At 36.9% G+C, this 20,034-nt stretch overlaps 1 protein-coding gene across 3 annotated transcripts in view; it reads right to left on the reverse strand.

The window, feature by feature from the left end:
* The window catches only part of LOC132822339 (ERC protein 2), an 820,981-nt gene that overhangs the window by 389,444 nt on the left and 411,503 nt on the right, over window positions 1–20,034 (reverse strand). For all 3 annotated transcript variants that reach the window (XM_060835591.1, XM_060835589.1, XM_060835590.1), the window contains one exon: window positions 12,364–12,557. In XM_060835591.1, coding sequence (XP_060691574.1) covers window positions 12,364–12,557 — 194 coding nt within the window. The remainder of the gene's footprint in view (window positions 1–12,363; window positions 12,558–20,034) is intronic.

Raw genomic sequence — 20,034 nt, forward strand, 5'->3', positions numbered from 1 at the left:
GCAAAAGAAAGCAAGATTTCATAGTTGATAGTCACATAAGACTTGGGAAAGTCTAAATGGACAACTTTAAACCTTAAAAGGGATGTTTAAAAACTGAGGTGTTCATATTGTCACTGTATCTTTAATGACAATAGCTATAGTGCGATTTTTCAGTGGTTAAATTCAATTTACAAGCTTAACTTGCAGATAGCTAATCAAAATATTTATTTATGTCTTAAGTAGTTTAACTGTTGGGTAACTGCTTCAAAAGGTTAATTCGGCCCAGGGAAAATCCATAGAATTAATAACAGCAAGAAATTTTGAATCCAATTTAGTGTTATGGTCATTCTCATATTTTTAATTTTTTTAAACCTATAGTATGATACTTGAACTGGAATATTTGCTCTTCTGCATATGATCAACCCCTGACTTTGGACAATTTGTACATTTCAAAAATTGTACAAATTGTCTGTTGTTTAGTTTACATTTAAAATTATATTTGCTCTTTTGGTTACTTTTGATCATCCTTGTTCTTGCAATAACTTATTGAAACATCCAAAATAGAGGTTTTTGAGCAAAGGAAATACAACTGAGTAACACACCAACCAGCTTTCAAAAATGTTGCCATTCATCAGTTTGTAGTGTCCATTGAGAAATCACTGCTGAGCTAATTAAAACGGTAGCTATTTCAATAGAGTAGAATGTTTAAAATGTCTGATGGTAGTTCCTGGGTTGAGTGCTTTAGCACTGATGGAAACCATTCCTTGTCCATCAACAGCAATGTGAAACTAGTTAGTACCATAACTGTAGCAAAATTCATGTGGAACTGACACTCTGTCAAATAGGTTAGCTTCTCCACCACAAAAGTAACTAAACCTTTTCCTTAAGCTGTAATGTGACTGTTAATTTCTCCCAGCTGAAAAGTGTTAGCTTTTCCCAAAGGCTCACATCTTCAATAAGTCTTCAAGTGATTGGTGAATCCACTACTGCTTGTAGTTAACTTTAAGAAATTGTGGCAGTGGTTGGGAGCGGGAGTTGGATAGATGAAGGAGGTTTTTAAAATCTCCATTACTTCTTAACATGAACAATCCTTTTTACCAAGTTGGCTCAATGGCATCAGAGAAATTTGGCATTTCGCAACTCTTGGTAAATTCAATAACAAATATTTAACCAATTTTTCTCTCCTAATTTATAGATGTTGAGATAAAACTCGACAGTGAAAAGAACTTGCATTTATATAGATCTTTGTACATCAAGATGTAGTATAATCAAGGAAGTAGTTTTGAAATACTGACACTTCAGTAACAGCAAGTACAGCCACCAATTTAGATACAGCAAGGTTCCACAAACAGTAATGGTCAGATCTTCTGTTTCCATAATGTTGTTTGAGGGATAAATATAGACCAAGATGCTGAGAGGAAACTCCCCTGTGCAGTTTGATGAGTGCTATAGGATATTTATGTCCATTTGAGAGCCGGCAGGTCTTCTGCTTCATTTGAAAGACAGTTGCTTCAACTGCACAGCATTCCTTCAGTGCTGCACCAATATGGGACAACAATTCACAAAGCTCTGACTTAGTGACAAAGGTACTGTCACTACGTCATGGCTGGAATTCTCAAATACCTGAATTATATAATTGAATTTCATGTGTACACCTGACTCTCAAGTATTAGCAAGCAATTCAAGACCGGATATAAGAGTCAAGCTGAATTTGTTCATCGGCAAACACTAGTGACCTATAGAAAAAGTTCATTCTGCATCAAGAGCTTTTTAAAGATGCGAGACATGGGAGTGCAAATTTCATTAAGGCACTAAATTTATGGTTTCAATGTGATAGACATTATAATACTTTGCTTTTGCTTATGATTATGTTTGTTAATAGCGAACATTGGTATAACAAGGATAAAATCATCTCTAGAAGGGACAGCATTTATCTTTAGAAGTTCTACTGTATTCAACATTGTCTATTATGATTTAAGATCTTTAAACAATGCAAATGGCAACTGGAAGCTCCCATAAACATGATGACCTGCCATTTGGTAAGGCCATAGCTGATCTGATTGTGGCTTCAAAGGCTTTTCCATTAAACCGTGCTCCCCTAAAATGCTTTGGTTCCCGTATTATTGAAGAATCGACGTAACTGGGCCTGCTGCAGCAGCCCCTCACCCCTCTCAATTGTTTTGTTCCTTTGTCTGTTTCCAGTTCTTAGAATATTGAAGGACCCTGTTACTAACACCTCTGGAGAACAGAATTCCACAGAGACATGACTGCCTGAGAGAAAACGTTACTCTTCTCCATCTTAAATAGAAGACACCTTATTTTTAAATGTGTTCCCCAGTTCTAATCCCACCCACAACGGAAATATCCTTTCAGCATCCATGCTGTCAAGATTCCTCAGGATCTTAAATGCTTCAATAAGAGTAATTTATAGACTAATAAATAATTCCTGATGCCCAACAAAAACAGATATTGCATTCTTAAAAAAATACAAATTGAAGTAAACCACAGGGAAGTCAAGAAGGAATGTGCATAAACAGCATAGCATATCATTAATGTGCAGTACATGCTGGGAGCAGAGCACTCACTTTCCCAAGGAATCCCAGACCAGACCACCACCCTCCAATTTGCTGTTAGGCTGAGATTGAGGGGTGAAGCTGAGTGTGTGCTCTGCCCCTGAAGAGGAGATTAAAATAGCAAGACAGATCTCATTAACCTACTTACCAAATTCATACATGAAACATAACAAGTACTTTGAATCATCATGCAGAGTACCCTTATAATAGTAGCAAAGCAATTCACACAAACCTGGCAGCTCAGACAAACTACGTTGGAAAATAAATCCAAATCTGCTAATTCAATCTTTTAGTTTCCAAAATGTTATGTTTGACAGTTACCTTTAAATGTAAATCATATGACAATGGATGATGGTAAATAAATTTTTGGTTAAGACATGAATATTATGCTAATGACAGAAGATGGTATTTGTTCAATACTATATTCAAATATATTTTAAAAAATTGTTTGCCTTAATTCTTTCACGAAGTATTAATAGCCTGATTCCTTCAAATCTGCATTTTTTCCATGAACTAACTAAATATCTGAAATGTATCCATTTCAACACTTACAAAGATACCTAACATTAACAAATAGCTTTGTAATTATCGCATGTTCTATGATTATGTTTTAATTGCGTGGTTTCATCTTCCTAATAATAATTAATTTAACCTATTTTCCTCATCGTCCTGTTTAATTATGTTATTATGCACCTTTGAAGCAGGTGGGACTTGAATTCCCCCATTCAGTCGGTCACAATAATTTTTGTCAGATCAATATAATTTGTATCCTTAGTAAAAAAAAGTTTCAATATTATATGGCTTTTCAACACTAACAAAATGTCTTAAAGATCTGTAAAGTAACAATCTACAAACTTTTAAAAGCAAAGACATGGTCTTGCAAATAAAAACATTTTAAAATAAAAGTTGAAATCCATATGAAGAATAGGTAGTTCCCAACTGGCTTCCTGTAAGCTGTACAAGTCAATTAGCATTTCTGTCATAAAGTAATTCACTTGGCTCCAGACCTCATTACTGCCTTGATCAAAGCATGGACAACAGAGTTAAATTTGAGAAGTGAGAGTGGCTGTCATTGATCTCATAACAGTTGACCAATTGTGGTATCAAACAGCCCTTGTAAAATCAATGGGAATCAGGGAGAAAAGCTTCTCCTGCTGCTGTCATACATGCTCAAAGATGCTTATGATTATTGGGAGTCAGGTCACCTCAGGCACCATCGCCCCAAGACTTCATCAGGCCCAACTATCTTTAGCTGGTTGTTTCATTACTGTCAATCCCTTGATCAGAAGTCAAATAGTGGATATATTCATATAATGGATAATGGATATGTCCATAACAAACCACCAGAAGCCGGCCATTCAGCCCATTGAGTTGCTTTGCTAATGAGATTATGACTGATCTGATAATCCACAACTCCCACTTTGCCTCCTTATAACCAAATCCCTTAATTCCCCTTCCGATTAAAAACCTGTCCAACTCCACCTTTAAAATATTTCAAGAGCCAGCCTCGACAGCCTTCTGTGATAAAGAGTTCAACAGATTCACTGTGTTCAAAAAAGAAATTCTTCCTCATCTTGCTCTTAAATGGGTAACCCCTTATTCTGAGATGACGTCCTCTAGTTCTAACCTCTCACACAAGAGGTTGCCTCATGCAAACTCTCCACGTCGACCTTGTCAAGCTTCTAAGAACCTATTATGTTTCAATAAGGTCTCTTCTCATTATTCTAATTACTCCTGGCCCAAACGCCTCAATTTCTCCTCAGAAAAAATGCCTCCAGGATCAAACTAGAGAATCTCCTCTGGACTGTCTCTAATGTCAGTGTATTTTTCCCTACGTAGGGGAAATAAAACTGTTCACAGTATCCCTCAAGGTGGGTTCTGATTATTGCCTTGAATAGTGTTGGTGAAAACTCCCTAATTTTATAATCCATTTCCTTTGAAATAAAGGCCAACAGCCCATTTGCCTTCTTTAGTTTCATGCACCCAAACCCTGTTCTGCAGATTCCTGCAATCTTTATCCATTTAAAGAATTTTCAGCTCCTCTATTCTTCCTGATAAAATACTCAACCTCACATTTTCCCATATTATATTCTGACATGCTTTCAGCCACTCAAACCTGACTATATCCTTCTGTAGACTCTGCATTATCTCCTCTCTTTGCCTTCCTAGTTTTTTTTTGTATCAACCTTCCCAGCTATTTGTGAGTCTTTCTTATCCAAGACATCGATATGTGTTATAAATAACTATGGCCCCTGCACTGATCCCTGTGGCACTCCACTGGTTACTGATTGCCATCCTGAAAATGCTCCTTTCATCCAAGCTGTGTCTTTCATTAGACAACCGTCTATCCATGGTAACATATTATGCCCAACACCACGGCTCTTATTAAGAAACCTTGAGTGTAATATTTTATCAAAAGCTTTTGGAAATCCAAACATATCACATCTACATCTGATAATTGCACATGGCTCAGTTCCACTCAACACCTCAGATGATGAAACAGTTCTTGGCCACCTGCAGCAATAATCTGGGTTACATTTAGGCTGATAATAAGTAACATTCATGACAATTGTCAGGTCAATGGCCTCCTTTGCCAAGAATGCATCAAGCAATCTGTCATTTTCAAATCCCTTGCAATGTGCATTCCAGGAGGTCATGACTGTCCAATGCCTTATCTGGCCAGCTATATAAATAATAGACCTCGAACAGTCTCTGTGTTGGGTAACCATAGAAGAAGTCTGAGCTTGAAAACCCATGAATTTGGAGCACAGAGGCCACAAGACTCGTTGCTGATCCCTGTTCATGCCTGGTCAGCATGACTTGACTCACTGATCCTACTTAGGAAAAGAAGTTTTGCTTATTTTTGAGAAATAGCTTGTCAGATGTTAGTACAAGAGATAGTCACTTTCACTTTGTCAAATAAAGATTCATTTTGATTGAATGAATTCAGAATTAGGTCCCTCAAATAGATCAACAGCACAGCCTTAGTCAATATGTACCACCAACAATCAAGAAACTTGACAAAGCACCTCACAGAATTTGCACCCTATCCTCTCCTTAAATAGCAATTTGTTCCAGCACCAGCAAACTTCACCCAACATATTATTTGACACAGCTACAAAACGCATCATCTCTAACGAGACTAGCAAGGGCACTGAAGCCATGAGTACAACATCATCTGCAAGTACCACTTGGGTCAGAGTCTTCCAATTCCTTCTCTAATAACACTGTGCAAGTTCATGTACTGCATACTGAATATGGTCAACACCTTTTCAAGAGTACTTAGGGAAAGGCAAGAAATACTGGCTTTACCAGCTTTGCCTGCGTCTTATGAATGAACAGAAACAGTGTAGCTACCACTCAGAAATAATCAGAATCAAGGCAGGTCAATGTGACTGATCAATCATTATCAAGTAGCATCTGAGAACAGTGCTGAGTTGGGAGATAGGTCCATTAACAAATTTACAACTTTGTCATAACCTTTTGTCACAATTGTCACATCTCTAAGAGAAAATTTAGCAAAATTAAAATGGAGTTAAATGTTCAAAGCATTAGAACCATATCCCCGTACTGAATACTTAATTTAGCCATAAATCCAGAAGAATTTCTGCTTCTTTCGTATACATCTCAAAGAACTTCAAAATTGATATCCAGCATATAACTTATAACATCAATTAACTCTGTCTAAACATTTCCAGTGCCACAATGAGTAAACTGATGACTGGAAACAGTAGTTTTACAAAACATTCCAGCAGAAATGTGTTTTACAATATTTATTGATGGCAGTAAGTACCCCATATTCTGTATTCAAGGAAGGCATTCGACACATTATGCCTGTACCAGCTCCCAAAAGAGATGCCTAGCTAGTTCCATTCTCTCGTCCTATCCTCATAGTCCTCTAAATTCATTGTTTTCAAATATATATCCAGTTCTCTTTTGCAATTTCCTCAGGACTCTGTCTCACCACTCTCCCAGATAGCATATTCCAAATCCTGATAACACTTTTGAGTAAAGAAGTTTTTCCTCATCTCATTCCTAGCTCTCTTGCTGACAATCTTGATATTGTGACCCGTAGTTATTGACATACCATCTAGTAGAAACAGAATATCCTTCTTTACTCTATCAAAATTGTACATTATTCTGAACAACTCAGAAATATCACCTCTTAATCTCCTCTGCTCCAAGGAGAACAAACCCGATTTCTCTCATTTTTTCATGTATCTAAAATCCCTCATTCCTGGTATCTCCTTTGAACTCTCTCCAGGACTTTAATATCCTTCCTTAAATAAGGTGCCAGAACTGAACACAATACTCCAAATGTGGTCTGACCAATGATTTGTAGCTGTGTAGTATCACTTTCTTGCTTTTATACTCTACACCTACATTTATAAATCCAAGGATCCGCCTTAACAACTCTTTCAACTTGCCTGGCCACTTTCAGAGAAACATGCACATGAACCCCGAAGTCTGCCTGCTCCTGTACTCCACTCAATGTTGCATTATTGAGCCCGTATTGTCTCTCTATTTCTTGTACCAAACTGCATTACTTCATTTCTGTTTTAAAATTCCTCTGCAAGGTGTTTGCCCATTTGCCCAACTTCTCAATATTCCTCTGAAATTGCTAAGCATCATCCTCACAATTCACTATTGCCCCTAGCTTAGTATCAGCTACAAAGTAAGCAATTTTTCCCTCAACACCCACCTCCAAATCATTTATATTATTCAGAAAAGATAAGGGTTCCAACACTGATCCCTAGGAAACATGGCTTCCACCTTATCTCCAATCTGAAAAATGCCCATCTTATACCTACCTGCTATTTCATATCTTTCAGCCAACTTCTAATCAATGCTGCCAAGGACCTATCAATCCCAAACATTTCTAATTTGCCAACCACCCTGCCATGTGGCACCATGTCAATACTTTCTGAAAGTTCAAATATACAACATCCACAGCCTGCATCACCTCAAAGAACTCAATTAAGTTGGTCAGACATGACGTGCCCTTGACAAACTCATGTTGATTGTGTTGTATTAACTTATTTTATTCTAAGGGTACATCTATGTTATCCTGTATTGTGGCCTCTTATCAGTTTTCCCACTATTGATGTCAAGCTGACAGGCCTGTAGTTTCCTGTGTTATCCTTTGCCCCTTTCTTAAACAGCAGTGTCACCTTTATAATCCTCCAATCCCCTGGAACTAAGCCTGTGTTCAGAGGGGCCTGGAAAATTGCTGTCAATGACTCTGTGATTTACTCCTTTACCTTTTTCAGCAATCTAGGTCACATCCCATCCAGGTATGGTGACTTCTCTACCTGGAGTGCTGCTGGCTTTTTCAGTACCTCTTCTTTATCTATCATATACTATTCAGTAGATCAACACCCATATTTTCAACCATTGCCATCATTTTATAATTTGATAATGACACCTTTTGTTGGTCTCTGAAACTTTCCTAATCTTTTGGCTTACCATTAATCTTTACTATACTGTATGTTTGTTATTTTAAGTTGATATTACTTTAATTTCCTTGGTTAACTTTAGGTGGTATATCCTCGTCTTAGAATCCTTCTTCCTTTCTAGTATATACCTTTTCTGAGAGTCAAACTATTTTCTTAAACATCTCCCATTCTTTATCAAGTATCTTTCTTTTTCATGCTCGTCTCCCTGTTGACTCTAACCAACTCTGCCCTCATTCCTCTGTAATTACGCACAATTGATTCCAACCCTAGTTTTTCACTCTCAAATTAAATGATAAATTTCACCATGTTATGGTCACTGTTTACTTGAGGATCTTTTACTCTATAAGATCATTTATTAAACCTATCTCCTTCCACATCACCAGAAATGACCAGATTCCTGGTTGGATCCACGTCACTCCACATCAGGAAACTGTCCTAAATACACTATGAATTTTTCCTTGTGGTTGCCTCTGCCAATTTTAATTTCCTAATCTACGTGCAACTCTGTAGTGAACTCTGATTAATACTCATGCCCTGGTTATCTCTTGATTTGTTCACTGCCCTACACTATAGCAACTATTTGTAGGCCTTGAGACTACGCTCTCAAGTTTAATTTATCCTTGTAATTTTTGACTTCCACCAAAATAGATTAAATATCTACTGACCCATGATTGCCTCTTACCACTGTATCTATTCAAAGTTGTACAAAGAAAGCTACCTCATTCCACTTTACTTGCTGCTGACCCTTTTGAAAAGGTACACCCTGAATATTCAGTTACCAGCTTTGATCTCCTTGTAATCAATCTCATTAATGACTATAAGATCATTTTCAACCTTTTGTTCTGAATTGTACATATATTTACGTAATGAATCATCACTTTTGTCTTTTTACCATTTGTTCTCCTTTGATCCACATTTGTGAACCCCATCCCTTCTCATAGCTCCCCAATCCTGTTCTTAATCCTATCAATTGTCTCTCCAGTGCAACTCCCAACCCCAAATGGAGAATGAAATGTTCTCTACAGCCCTAGCTATCTGATTCATTAGGATACTGGTCCCAACACAATTCCAATGAAGCCTGGCCCAACAAAGCGGATTTTCTTTAATCCCAGTACATCACGATGCCACCTGAACTGAAACCCATTCATCCCACATCAATTGTTCAACTATGTATTTGACTCCGTTTATTTGCCCTATGCAAGGTTACCAGTGGCTCAGGCAGTAATCCAACAATTATTACCTGATAGGTACTGTTTCTTAATTTAGCTCCAAGTTATTCAAACATTTTCAGTGGAAGCTCCTTTCTAGTCCTATCAATTTAGACAACAGCAATAGAACCCTCCCCTCCTATTCAAAGTTTCTCTCCAGTCCTGAAGAGGCATCCTTAATATTAGCAAGAGGCAAGCAACATAGCCTTCAGGACTTATGCTTATAGCTGTAGATACCAGTATCTATCCATCTAACTATATTGTCCCCGCAACTTCCTACTGTCTCCCACAGTCTTGCAAACAGCACCCTGTCCAACAGTGCTGTGGTCAACCCACTCATCCTTCCAAAGCTTGCAAGTCTCTTGAAAGCTAACATATGGATCCCCACATTTGTTTCACTTTCTGTCATATCCTCCCGTCACTCAGCCACCAAATTTGAATCATCTTAGTGGTCTGACTACCTGCTGAAACAAAATGCTCAGATAATTTTGCCGCCTCTCTGATGTGCCACAATGTCGATGCCTCAGACTCCAGTTCCTCAACTCAGATTGCAGATGTTTTTGCTCTGCATCACTTTGGTATCGAGCAGTTCCCACATGTGGCAGCCGCAATGTACCATCTGTCCTACTAACACTACCATATGTTCTTTAACTTATTAATTAATGTAGCTTTTCTCCTTTTTCTGCTCCAAGAAAAACAAACCCAACTTCTCTAATTTTTTTCATGCATCTCTCATTCCTGGTATAATTCAAGTAAGTGTCGTTTGAACTCTCTCCAGGCTTCAACATTCTTCTTTAAATAAGGCATCCAGAACTGAACGCAATACTCCAAGCGTGGTCTGACCAATGATCTGTAGCGGTGTAGTATCACCTACTTGCTTTTATACTCTCTGCCTGTATTTATAAATCTAAGGATCCACCTTCATAACTCTCTCAACTTGCCTGGCCACCTTCAAAGAATTGTGCACATGAACCCTGAAGTCTGCCTGCTCCTGCACCCCCCTCAAAGTTGCATCATTGAGCTTGTATTGTCTCTGTATTTCTTGTACCAAAATACATTATCTCACATTTCTCCACTTTGAAATTCCTCTGCAAGGTGTTGCCCATTTGCCCAACTTCTCAATATTCCGCTGAAATCACTCGGCATCATCCTCACAACTTTCCCTAGCCTCGTATCATTTACAAAGTAAGTGATCAAAAATCCCCTTCCCTTTAGGCTTTAGTATATGTTTGTATACATCAAATATCAATCTTATACGTAACAAGTTATTTTTAAGAAAGAGAAAAAAAATAGACCTAAACACAAACTGAAGACCTTATTTTACTTTAAGGACTGTGAACACTCAGTTTGCTGCTTTGTTTAAGCAAAACACCAAACATCTCTTTTCCTTCCTCTGCTAACGTCCAAGGTGCTCAATTCCAGCACTCAATTGTAAGTTGCACCTAAAAACTAAGTCACACGAAGTTGACCACTTATATATACGCCCACACAAAAGGTCTGTGTCACTGATGATCTCATTTCAGCTGATTCTTCATTAAGCTGCTCTTTCACTGGACCACTTGAAGAAGCCCTGCTAAGGCGAGCAACAACAGAACTTAAAAGCTGTTAATTTTATTTTAATGCCAATTCAAACTAAATTAGGCTAAATTACATTTGCAAAAGATAAAGATTTGGATATTCTTATCCAAGAAATTCACAAATTCATTCCTACGGTAAACCAAGGCAAAGGAGGAGGTATTAGAATAGCAGCTGAAAGCTTGATAAAGTGTTTTACTTTGAAGAAAGGAGAGAGGTGATCATTTAGAGTAGCTTTGGAATTGGGGGTGAAATTCCAAAGCTTAGGTCCTGGATTGCATTTGTTACTGCTCCCAGCAACAAATGCCACCCCTCAGCTACTGATTCCATTCCCTTCTCTGACAATGTCTCTCTAAGTGAGTGAGACTGCTTGTTACTTCCAGAGTCAACTATTATAATTCCTTCGTGCTCAGTTGCCTAACTTCCACCCCGTAAACCAAAGCTCATACAAAACTCAGTTGCTTGTATTCAACCTCAGACCAGACCATCCACCACACCATCCTCATTTCAAGCTTACTTCCCTACATTGGTTACTGGTACGCACATGCCTCAATTTTAAAATGATCTTCACGTTTAAGTCGCTTCCTGGCTCTGCCCCACTCATAACATTGTAACCATGTGCAACTCTGCAGTTATGAAATCCTACAATCATCCAACTCGGAGCTCTTATTGTTTCCTATCTCTACGCCAGATCCCCTCCCCACACCACTTTTCTTTCTTAACCTTCTGTGCTTGTCACAGAGATTCCTGTTAATTGCCTTCCTTTCCTACGTTAGATTTAGTCCCTGCATGCAAATTATTACCAGCATAAAGATAGAAAGAGTTTTCCTGAAAAACACTCAATATTACTTAAAATAACCTGTTTTAGAAAAAAAAAATTCTTATACGATATATATAATAAAAACATGTTGTGCTGAGTGGCATGACATGATTTATTGAAGTGATATCCTAAAAATTATCAACACTCCCAGACATTCCAGAACAGTGTATGAGTATGTGTAGTGTGTGGTGCGGTGTGGGGTGTGGCGCTGTGTGGGGTGGCACATGTGTGTGCAGGACATGTGGGGAGTGGGCACGTGTGTGTGTTGTATGTTTTGTGTGGTGGCCAGGGTGGAATTGAGGAGTGATGCCTATCCAAAAGGCACTTATACTGGTCTAAGCAGAGAAACTTATGAGGGGCAAAACAGCAGTTTGACAGAGTGACAAACAGGTCTCTATTCCATCAAATGAGTGAAGGGTGGGGGGGGGGGGGGCGTTGGAATGGCATGCAATCGGTATCAATACTTATACAAAACAAACAAACATTTCAGAGCAGGGAGCAAATTAGAAAATTTAACTGACATTTGAAAGGTCCTATGCTTTACTTAACTTCTAGAACAAACTCTTACACAGATTGAGAATGGCATGCCAATAATCATGCTTTAGTTTTAGCTGAAAGCAACAGCTTTTTGTTTAATTTTCCTGATGTTTCTTTTTTGCAATCTTTCCATTTACTATTAAAAAATCCCTAGATCCTGCTCTGGTATTTGATTGCTTAACTTGCATGATGTTAATTAAAATATTGATGCTTACCTCTCAAGCTCTGCTATTTTCTTATCTCTTTCATTTTTTTCAGTCTCTACTTCTTTCAAGATCTCCAAGAGTCTGTCAACTTCAGCTTGGGATTTACCAAACTCATCTTTGAAGTATGCCACATCTTTCTCGAGTTGCCTCATTTTCTCACCAAACTCTGGGTTCATGTGAGCATCCTCTTCAGCATCATGGACCTTTGCATAAGTAAAGGAAGTGAAAGTGACACCATAAAAATTATTTAAATCTCTGAAATGATACTATAACACAGCACTTCATAACATGTCGAAAACACACAAACAACTCCATGAATTTCATAACAAGCTTAAATCACATGCTTTAGAGTAGAGAACAATTTTACTAATAGAATAATTCAAATATACTATCTTGGATGGGACTGGAATACAATGAATAGCAGCGCAGGAAAATTTGCAGTTGTTTGGCATTTTACACTTCAAACAAGCACACACACAACAACAAAAAAAAGCACTACAACCAGGATTTGGCCTACCCTATCTTCCTCATAATTCCTAATTGGTATCTTGAAAATAAAACCAAGCACATAAGACAAAACAAGCCAAACAAGGATGACAAATGACCTAAACAAATTGCAACATACATGATGATAAAAGTACAGCATTATTCTTCTGATGACCCTAATACTCTTTGTGATGTTTTGCATGAATAAATTGTATTAGATGCTAAGATGACCAAAGAGAAGTGTATCATTTAATAAGGTATTGTTAGTTATTTAAGATATTTTTATGTGATGGAAAGAAACTGCTGGGCTTTGTTTAAAATATTTCTAAAGGATAATCTGTTACTAATTATATGTACTTTTTCAGTAAACTTAGTTCTGTTGTAAACTGTACTGCCAAACAAAGCAACATCCTGTTGCATATTATCACTCAGAGTTGTCTAAACATATGCCTCAAAACCAATGTTTTATTACCTCTTATTTACTAGGTATGTAGTAACTGATTGAGAGAGAAAAGATGAGAACAAATTCATCATTCATTACCAATTTGAAAAAGGCAGAAATAAATCTAGAAGCGACAATGCGAAGTCGCTTTTGTGGCATGACAGACATGTCAGCAATAACATATCTTATTGCCTGGGTTCAGCACTGAAGTGTTCTTCATTTATTGTTATTTATTTATATTAGAATGGCAGGATGAAGAAAAGCAGATTGACCAACTTTCTAAAAGGTGATGAATACAATGAAATGTGTTACTGTTAACAGTATTAATTCCACAATCGGAGTCCCAAGAGAGCATAGTTAACATATAATGGTTCATTCAGATACCAGCAGTACATGGATTCAGTTTAAGAATTAATTGACTTAAGCTAATTCTTCAATTATATAAACTAATCTCAAAAGCTGTTGTATTGTTATAAGGAAGCATATGCCCAGATGTACAAGAATCAAAACCTGAATTTACAAGATTTACAAGTGGTATTTGTGTAGCATTCACAAATTTGCACATGAAGTTCACAAAAACAGCAAGAAACATAAATACACATCTTTAAAGCTGATGAAAACTAGCTACTAAAAATATTAGTGTTCTGAATAATCTTCTAAAAGTAAATCACTGGGGTGCATTTAAAGTGATTAAAAAATAAAGTAATTGAAACATGCAAACTTGAACTGACTTAATTATAAAAAGTTAACCCTCTAAGTGCTCCCAATTCTGCAATGAATTCCTGTCTGACAACAGTCTAGGCACAGAACAAAAGGTGTCTGTGTTCCACATTATGTTTTTTCATGACAATCAAGGATTTCATGAACAAGAATTTTGATTATAAACCTTTACTATAAAACTTGCCAATTTCTCAATCATCACATCCTAAAAAGACAAAAATATTAGAGTATGCCAAAATACAACTGAATTTGGTCTGTGCATAAACTGTCAGTCTGCCAAGGCTTTGTAGACTTAAAGGTATCACCACAAGAATCAATATCATGGTCTCATTATGCCAGTTTCTAATTAGTTACCATTTAAGTGTAAGCAACCAAGACCTTGAAGTCTACATAGCTTACTTATTCCAGCATGACTGAAAACTGCGATCGTTTGAAATGTTTGCAGAGCCGCACTGAGATATAAGCACAATATTAGGTCAATGGATCCTCATGCTTTCATATATTACAGAGGGCATTTTAGAACCACTTACTGGTATGTACATCTGATTGAACAACTGCTCAGCTTGCTACATTGCAAAGTTGGGAAGGAATGAAGCACAGACAGGAAGAAGGAAAGATTCAGGAAAACAGCATTAGCTCAAAAAAATCCAATGAATTTACATAGAAAATGTCTCTTAGAAGTAGAAATTTAAGTTTCCAAACATTCCACAGTGAAAGTGAGAGGCACTAAGGAAACACAAATGTTGTTTTTGGCTCATAAAAAGAATGGCTAGAGTAAAAGTTTTTAGGTTAGTGTTACTTTCCTTTTCTTTCTTGTCCGAGGTAAATATTCTGCGAAATAAAGCAAGCTTCCCATCGCTGATGACATAGTTTTGCGTTCAACTCAAATAATGAATCACTGCCAACACTGTTGGTTTATTAAAATTATAATTAATCAGAAGGCTTCAAAGTGGGTTGTGAAGTTAGGCTTGATTAAACCAGATTATTAAATTTAAAATATATTCTTAACTAAAACATAATTTAATGGACTTCAAAGTAAGTGCAAGTTTGGCAGAACAATAAATATTGGCTGTCTTTGACCTGATTAACTTTGGAATTCACCACTGACAAGCAGCATCTTTAAAAATGCTAGTTTACTTTTATTACAAATTTGCACACATTCTACATTTTAAAGTTAGCCCAACGTCAAAAGGGCAGCTCTTGGAATGGTGAAGTCTGTTTCTTTTTTTGAGAGTCAACTCGATAAAATAATATGACTATATCATCAAGGAGTTTCAGAACAAATTGCATGTCACAAAACAATATGGTTTTTGATAAACATCACAATTTCCTGCTGCAGTGGAAGTTAACTTAGAGAAAATTCAGTGGCACCCTCTGCCAGTCCATAAATTACCACAAGACCATAACCGTAAGATGTAGGAGCAAAATTATGCCATGTGGCCCATTGAGCCTGCTTCACCATTCAATCATGGCTGCTTTATTTTTCAACCTCATTCTCCTGCCTTCTCCTCGTAACTTTTGACCCCCTTACAATCCCATAATAATGAACCTATCTACCTGTCTTAAATACACTCGATGACCTGGCCTCCACAGCCTTCTGCAACAAAGAGTTCCAGTTTCGGCACCCTCTAGCTGAAGAAATTCCTCCTCATCTCAGTTCTAAAGAGCCATCCCTTCACTCTGAGAGTAGGATTCAAGGGTACACCCTATGAGTTGAAATGTTTTCTCCATGTCCACTCTATCCAGGCCTATAAGTTTCAATCAAATCTATCTTCATCATTCTAAACTCCATTCAGTACAGATCCAGAGTCCTTAACCGTTCTTCATATGACAAGCTTTTCATCCCCAGGATGTACAGAAACCAACACCAGTACATTTTAGCTTGGGCCTAAAATTGCTCACAATTATCCAAATGCAGTCTGACAAGAGCTGTACATATCTCTGCTCCTGTATTCTAACAAGAAGAAAGTGAGGACTGCAGATGCTGGAGATTAGTCGAGAGTGTGGTCCGAGGAGCAGTCAAATCAACATTTCGGCCATGAACCCTTCATCAGGAAAGGCTTATGCCCAAAACATTGATTCTCCTGCTCCTCGGATGCTGCCTGACCTGCTATGCTTCTCCAGCACCACACTCTCGACTCATGCATTCTTACACACTGTATAAATGAGTACTGCATCACGTTTGACTTCCTGACAGATTTCTGAAAACAAAGTCTATATTTTTCCTACTGAAGTACATAACCTCACACTTCCTAACACTGGACAAAGAAGTGGCAGGTGGAATGCAATGTTCAAGCCTGCCCAAATCCTTCTGCAGCCTCCCTGCTTCCTCAACACTACCTGTTCCTCACCTATGTGTCATCTACAAACATAGCAACAATGCCTTCAGTTCTTTTGTCCAGATCCTTAATGTATAAAGTGAATACTTATGGTCCCAACACTGACCCTTGCATAACTCCAGTCGTCACCAGCTGCCATCCTGAAAAAGATCCCTTTGTTCCCACTCTCTGTCTTTTGCCAGTCAGCCAATCTCTATCCATACCAGTACCTTGCTCCTAGCCTGGGCTCTTAGCTTGTGCCGCATGATGTGTGGAATCTTATCAAAGACGTTCGGAAAATCCAAATAGAATTTGGCCACTGGCTTTCCTTCACCTAACTTGCTCATTACCTCCTCAAAGAATTCTAGCAGATTTGTCAGGCATAATCTCCCTTTGATGAAGCCGTACTGACTCAACACTATTTTATCATGCTCTTCCAAGTACCGTGCAATATCATTCTTAATAATGGACTCTTAAATATTTTCAACGACTGAGGTCAGGCCAACTGGCCTATAATTTCCTGTCTCCTGCCTCGCTTCCTTTGTAAGCAGGGGTGTTACATCAACCATTTGCAGTCTGTTGGGATCCTTCCTGAGAGATTACTGCCAATGTCTCTACAATCTCCTCAGCTATTCCTTCAGAACCCTGGGGTGCAGTTTGTGTCAGAACTGTAACAAGCAGGGCTGCGTATTATACTGCCAAGTATGAAAACGTTAATTATTTGCATGATTTAAAACAATTGAGTGTTATTTTTCTGTTAAATATTTTTGTAGTTGTAACAACACTGAAAGAATACAGGTTGTATCATTTTCAGAAAGTTAGTCTTAATATTAAGTTTTAATTAAACACATTTGATTATTATTTATAGCATGTAGAACTGTATGAAAGAGTTCACTCATTATAACATTATTGTTTTTAGCTACAAATCAGTGTGAATATGGACTAAACGTTTGTAATGCCATTCACAGCACTGTGGGGATTCGGAAGCAGATAGTTGCTTAAAGTAAGCACTGTCAACACACATTCAGGACTATAATTTATGTTGCACTGCTATTCCTTCACTGTCTGATTCAGAGTTGCTTTTCCTAATAATTTTACAAGTGTTCAGCTGGTTCCAATGACATTACACCAGGAAAGAGGTTTAAAGAAAATAAACTGCTGTGAATTCAACTGTAGGATGCATTTTCATAAAGGTCATTGCAGTATTGGTACTACCACGGTACACTTAGAGGACTGGCATAAGGAGGTCTATGACATTACAGCAGCCCCAAAGTGTACTGCAGGAGAAGAGGGCATTTGGGGAATGGGAGGGTTGAAGGGTAGGAGTGTGGGCAAAGATTCAAATACTGAGTAACTTTCCAGCAAATTATTGTAATTATTTTAAGCAATAAACTTTGGTTATGGCATACACATCATTAAAACATGCATTATCAAATGTTTTATAGCTTTAACTATATATAAAGCTATTTATGGTTTTAAATATAACCAAATGTGTACAACATAAACAGCAGTACACATGATTCAGTCTCCAACAACTGGAAAAACTGTACGCTCATGTTAATCATTTATTTGTAATGCTTGCTGTTTTTGAAACAAATGTTATAGTTTTCAGAAACTGTTAAGAATTGCAAGAGTAAAATTTATAAACAAGAACATTCAAGCTTTGTTGCATAAATAAAATCAGTTTTTTTTTTCTGAAAACATGGGTAGCATCATTTGAACTTAATGCAACACAGTTATGGAATGCCAGGCAGGAAGAACTTTAAATTTTAGTCTTATTTTTAAAAAGGGTGAAAACCTATAACAATGACAGTCAAACTAATGATTGCATAAATTGTTCAGGCATTTTCTAACTTATTCCTTTTTTTTGTTAGGGTGGGGCAGAGGTGACCTATAGAGAAGAATGATTGCCATGTGGTGACAGCTCTATTAAAGTGATTTTTAAAAATAAGCAGGACTCTGTATATTCTTAAAATAAATCATGTGGAGTAAGTGACACTTAATCACAAGTTAATACAAAAACCATTTTGATAGGTGCAAAAGCATTTTCTGAAATCTGACATTTTCAGCATTAAGCAAATAACCAACAAGTTATTTAAAGTTTCTCATCCAGGTTAATGTATGCCTGTGTTTTAATTATTGATGCAGATTTCTCTCATTGATCAAGTTCAACAGTGTTTCAATTAACATACATTACCATAGAATCCATTTGCTAATGAATAGGGGTTTTCTTTAAAAATGTTCATAACTGAGCAGAAAACCAACAATAATAAAACATCAAACAGCAGACATTTGGATTCTGTCTATATGACTTTCAGCCAAAATAAACTAAGTTACATCACAAAAGGAGCCAGCAAACATCACAGCCAATGGAATGCTTAACATCACATTATTTTACATTTTTTAGATAAATATCACTTCCCCGAAATCAGAAGCATTGATTCAAATACTATAGGTAACTGGCATTCAAAACTTTCTAATGCTTCTTCCAGAGCAGATTGAAAATAGTCTGCTTGATTTTGTTATGTGTCTATATTGGGTAATAAGCATTTGCCAAATGTTTATGTGAAAATTCACGTTTCAGTTATTCCTCTACAAACTCTCTTTGTATTCGGCCTGTTTTGATAATACTTAGTTTGGATTCCATCAAGCAAGAAATTGTGACGCATTGCGGCTCTTTGTAATGTTTACTTTAAATAAAGTTATATAGTCTGAAAGTTCCTCTTTCAATTAGCAACAAAAGAAGGCAAAGTGCTCTCTTCAATTAATGCTCTGCTACAGAAATTGCAGGAATGTGCAATTCAGCAAGTGTGATTTCAGAGAATGCAACTTTTGCTAACAACATTGAAAACAGGAAATTTTTAGCAGTGTACAGAATAATTCTATTATATCATGACAAAACAAAAATGAGAATTAAAGTTATTTAAGGCATCTGAGTATCAGCTAATGACCAGAGTTCAACTTCACAAATCAATGCTTTATATGATTAAGTGCCATTCCATAAAAAAATTATACCAATTAGATCAATGGGACTGAGAAAAGCACATAATAAACTATGATTGTAAACAACCTTAGTTAAGTTGTTTTCCGGAAAATGAATCATCTGACCAACTCGGTGTTGCATCTTTGAGATTGTAATAGCTATAACAACAATTAGTCTGATTTGCATCTTAGATGATCCAATATAATTGTGGTAACCACACTGTAAAGATCAGATACATTATATTCAAGCACACTGCAAGAGAAATCGTGCAATTAATGCGTCAATTGGAGAAAAATCTGAGGTTTTTCCAAACTTCTTAATTTCAAGGATTCCTTTCAGTTTGAGCCACTTTGAATATTCATCAATGTCTGTAGTAATCCTTCTTTTATTTAAAAATAATTGGAGAATTTCCAAAAGTATAATTGAAACCTTGCAATAAAACCACATTCATTAGGTTTAGTCCCAAGTTACAAAAAAATTGCAATCATATTCGATAAATTATTTTTCCTGAAAAATAATCTGCAAGATAAAAGGTCCACGTCTAAATGAATTTCAGAAATTCTATTCCTTGAATCATCACTAATGTAGGACTTACGCATGCAGCATGTAATGGTCATAAGAGAATTGGAGTTTTTGCCTGCAAAAATCAAGCTAACAAGGTTGCTATACATTAACTATCAAAATTACTTTTTGATTGCAATTAGTTTAGACATTCTTAATACATGTAGCCA

This window comes from Hemiscyllium ocellatum, chromosome 14 (assembly GCF_020745735.1).
Source record: "Hemiscyllium ocellatum isolate sHemOce1 chromosome 14, sHemOce1.pat.X.cur, whole genome shotgun sequence".
Lineage (NCBI taxonomy): Eukaryota > Metazoa > Chordata > Chondrichthyes > Orectolobiformes > Hemiscylliidae > Hemiscyllium > Hemiscyllium ocellatum.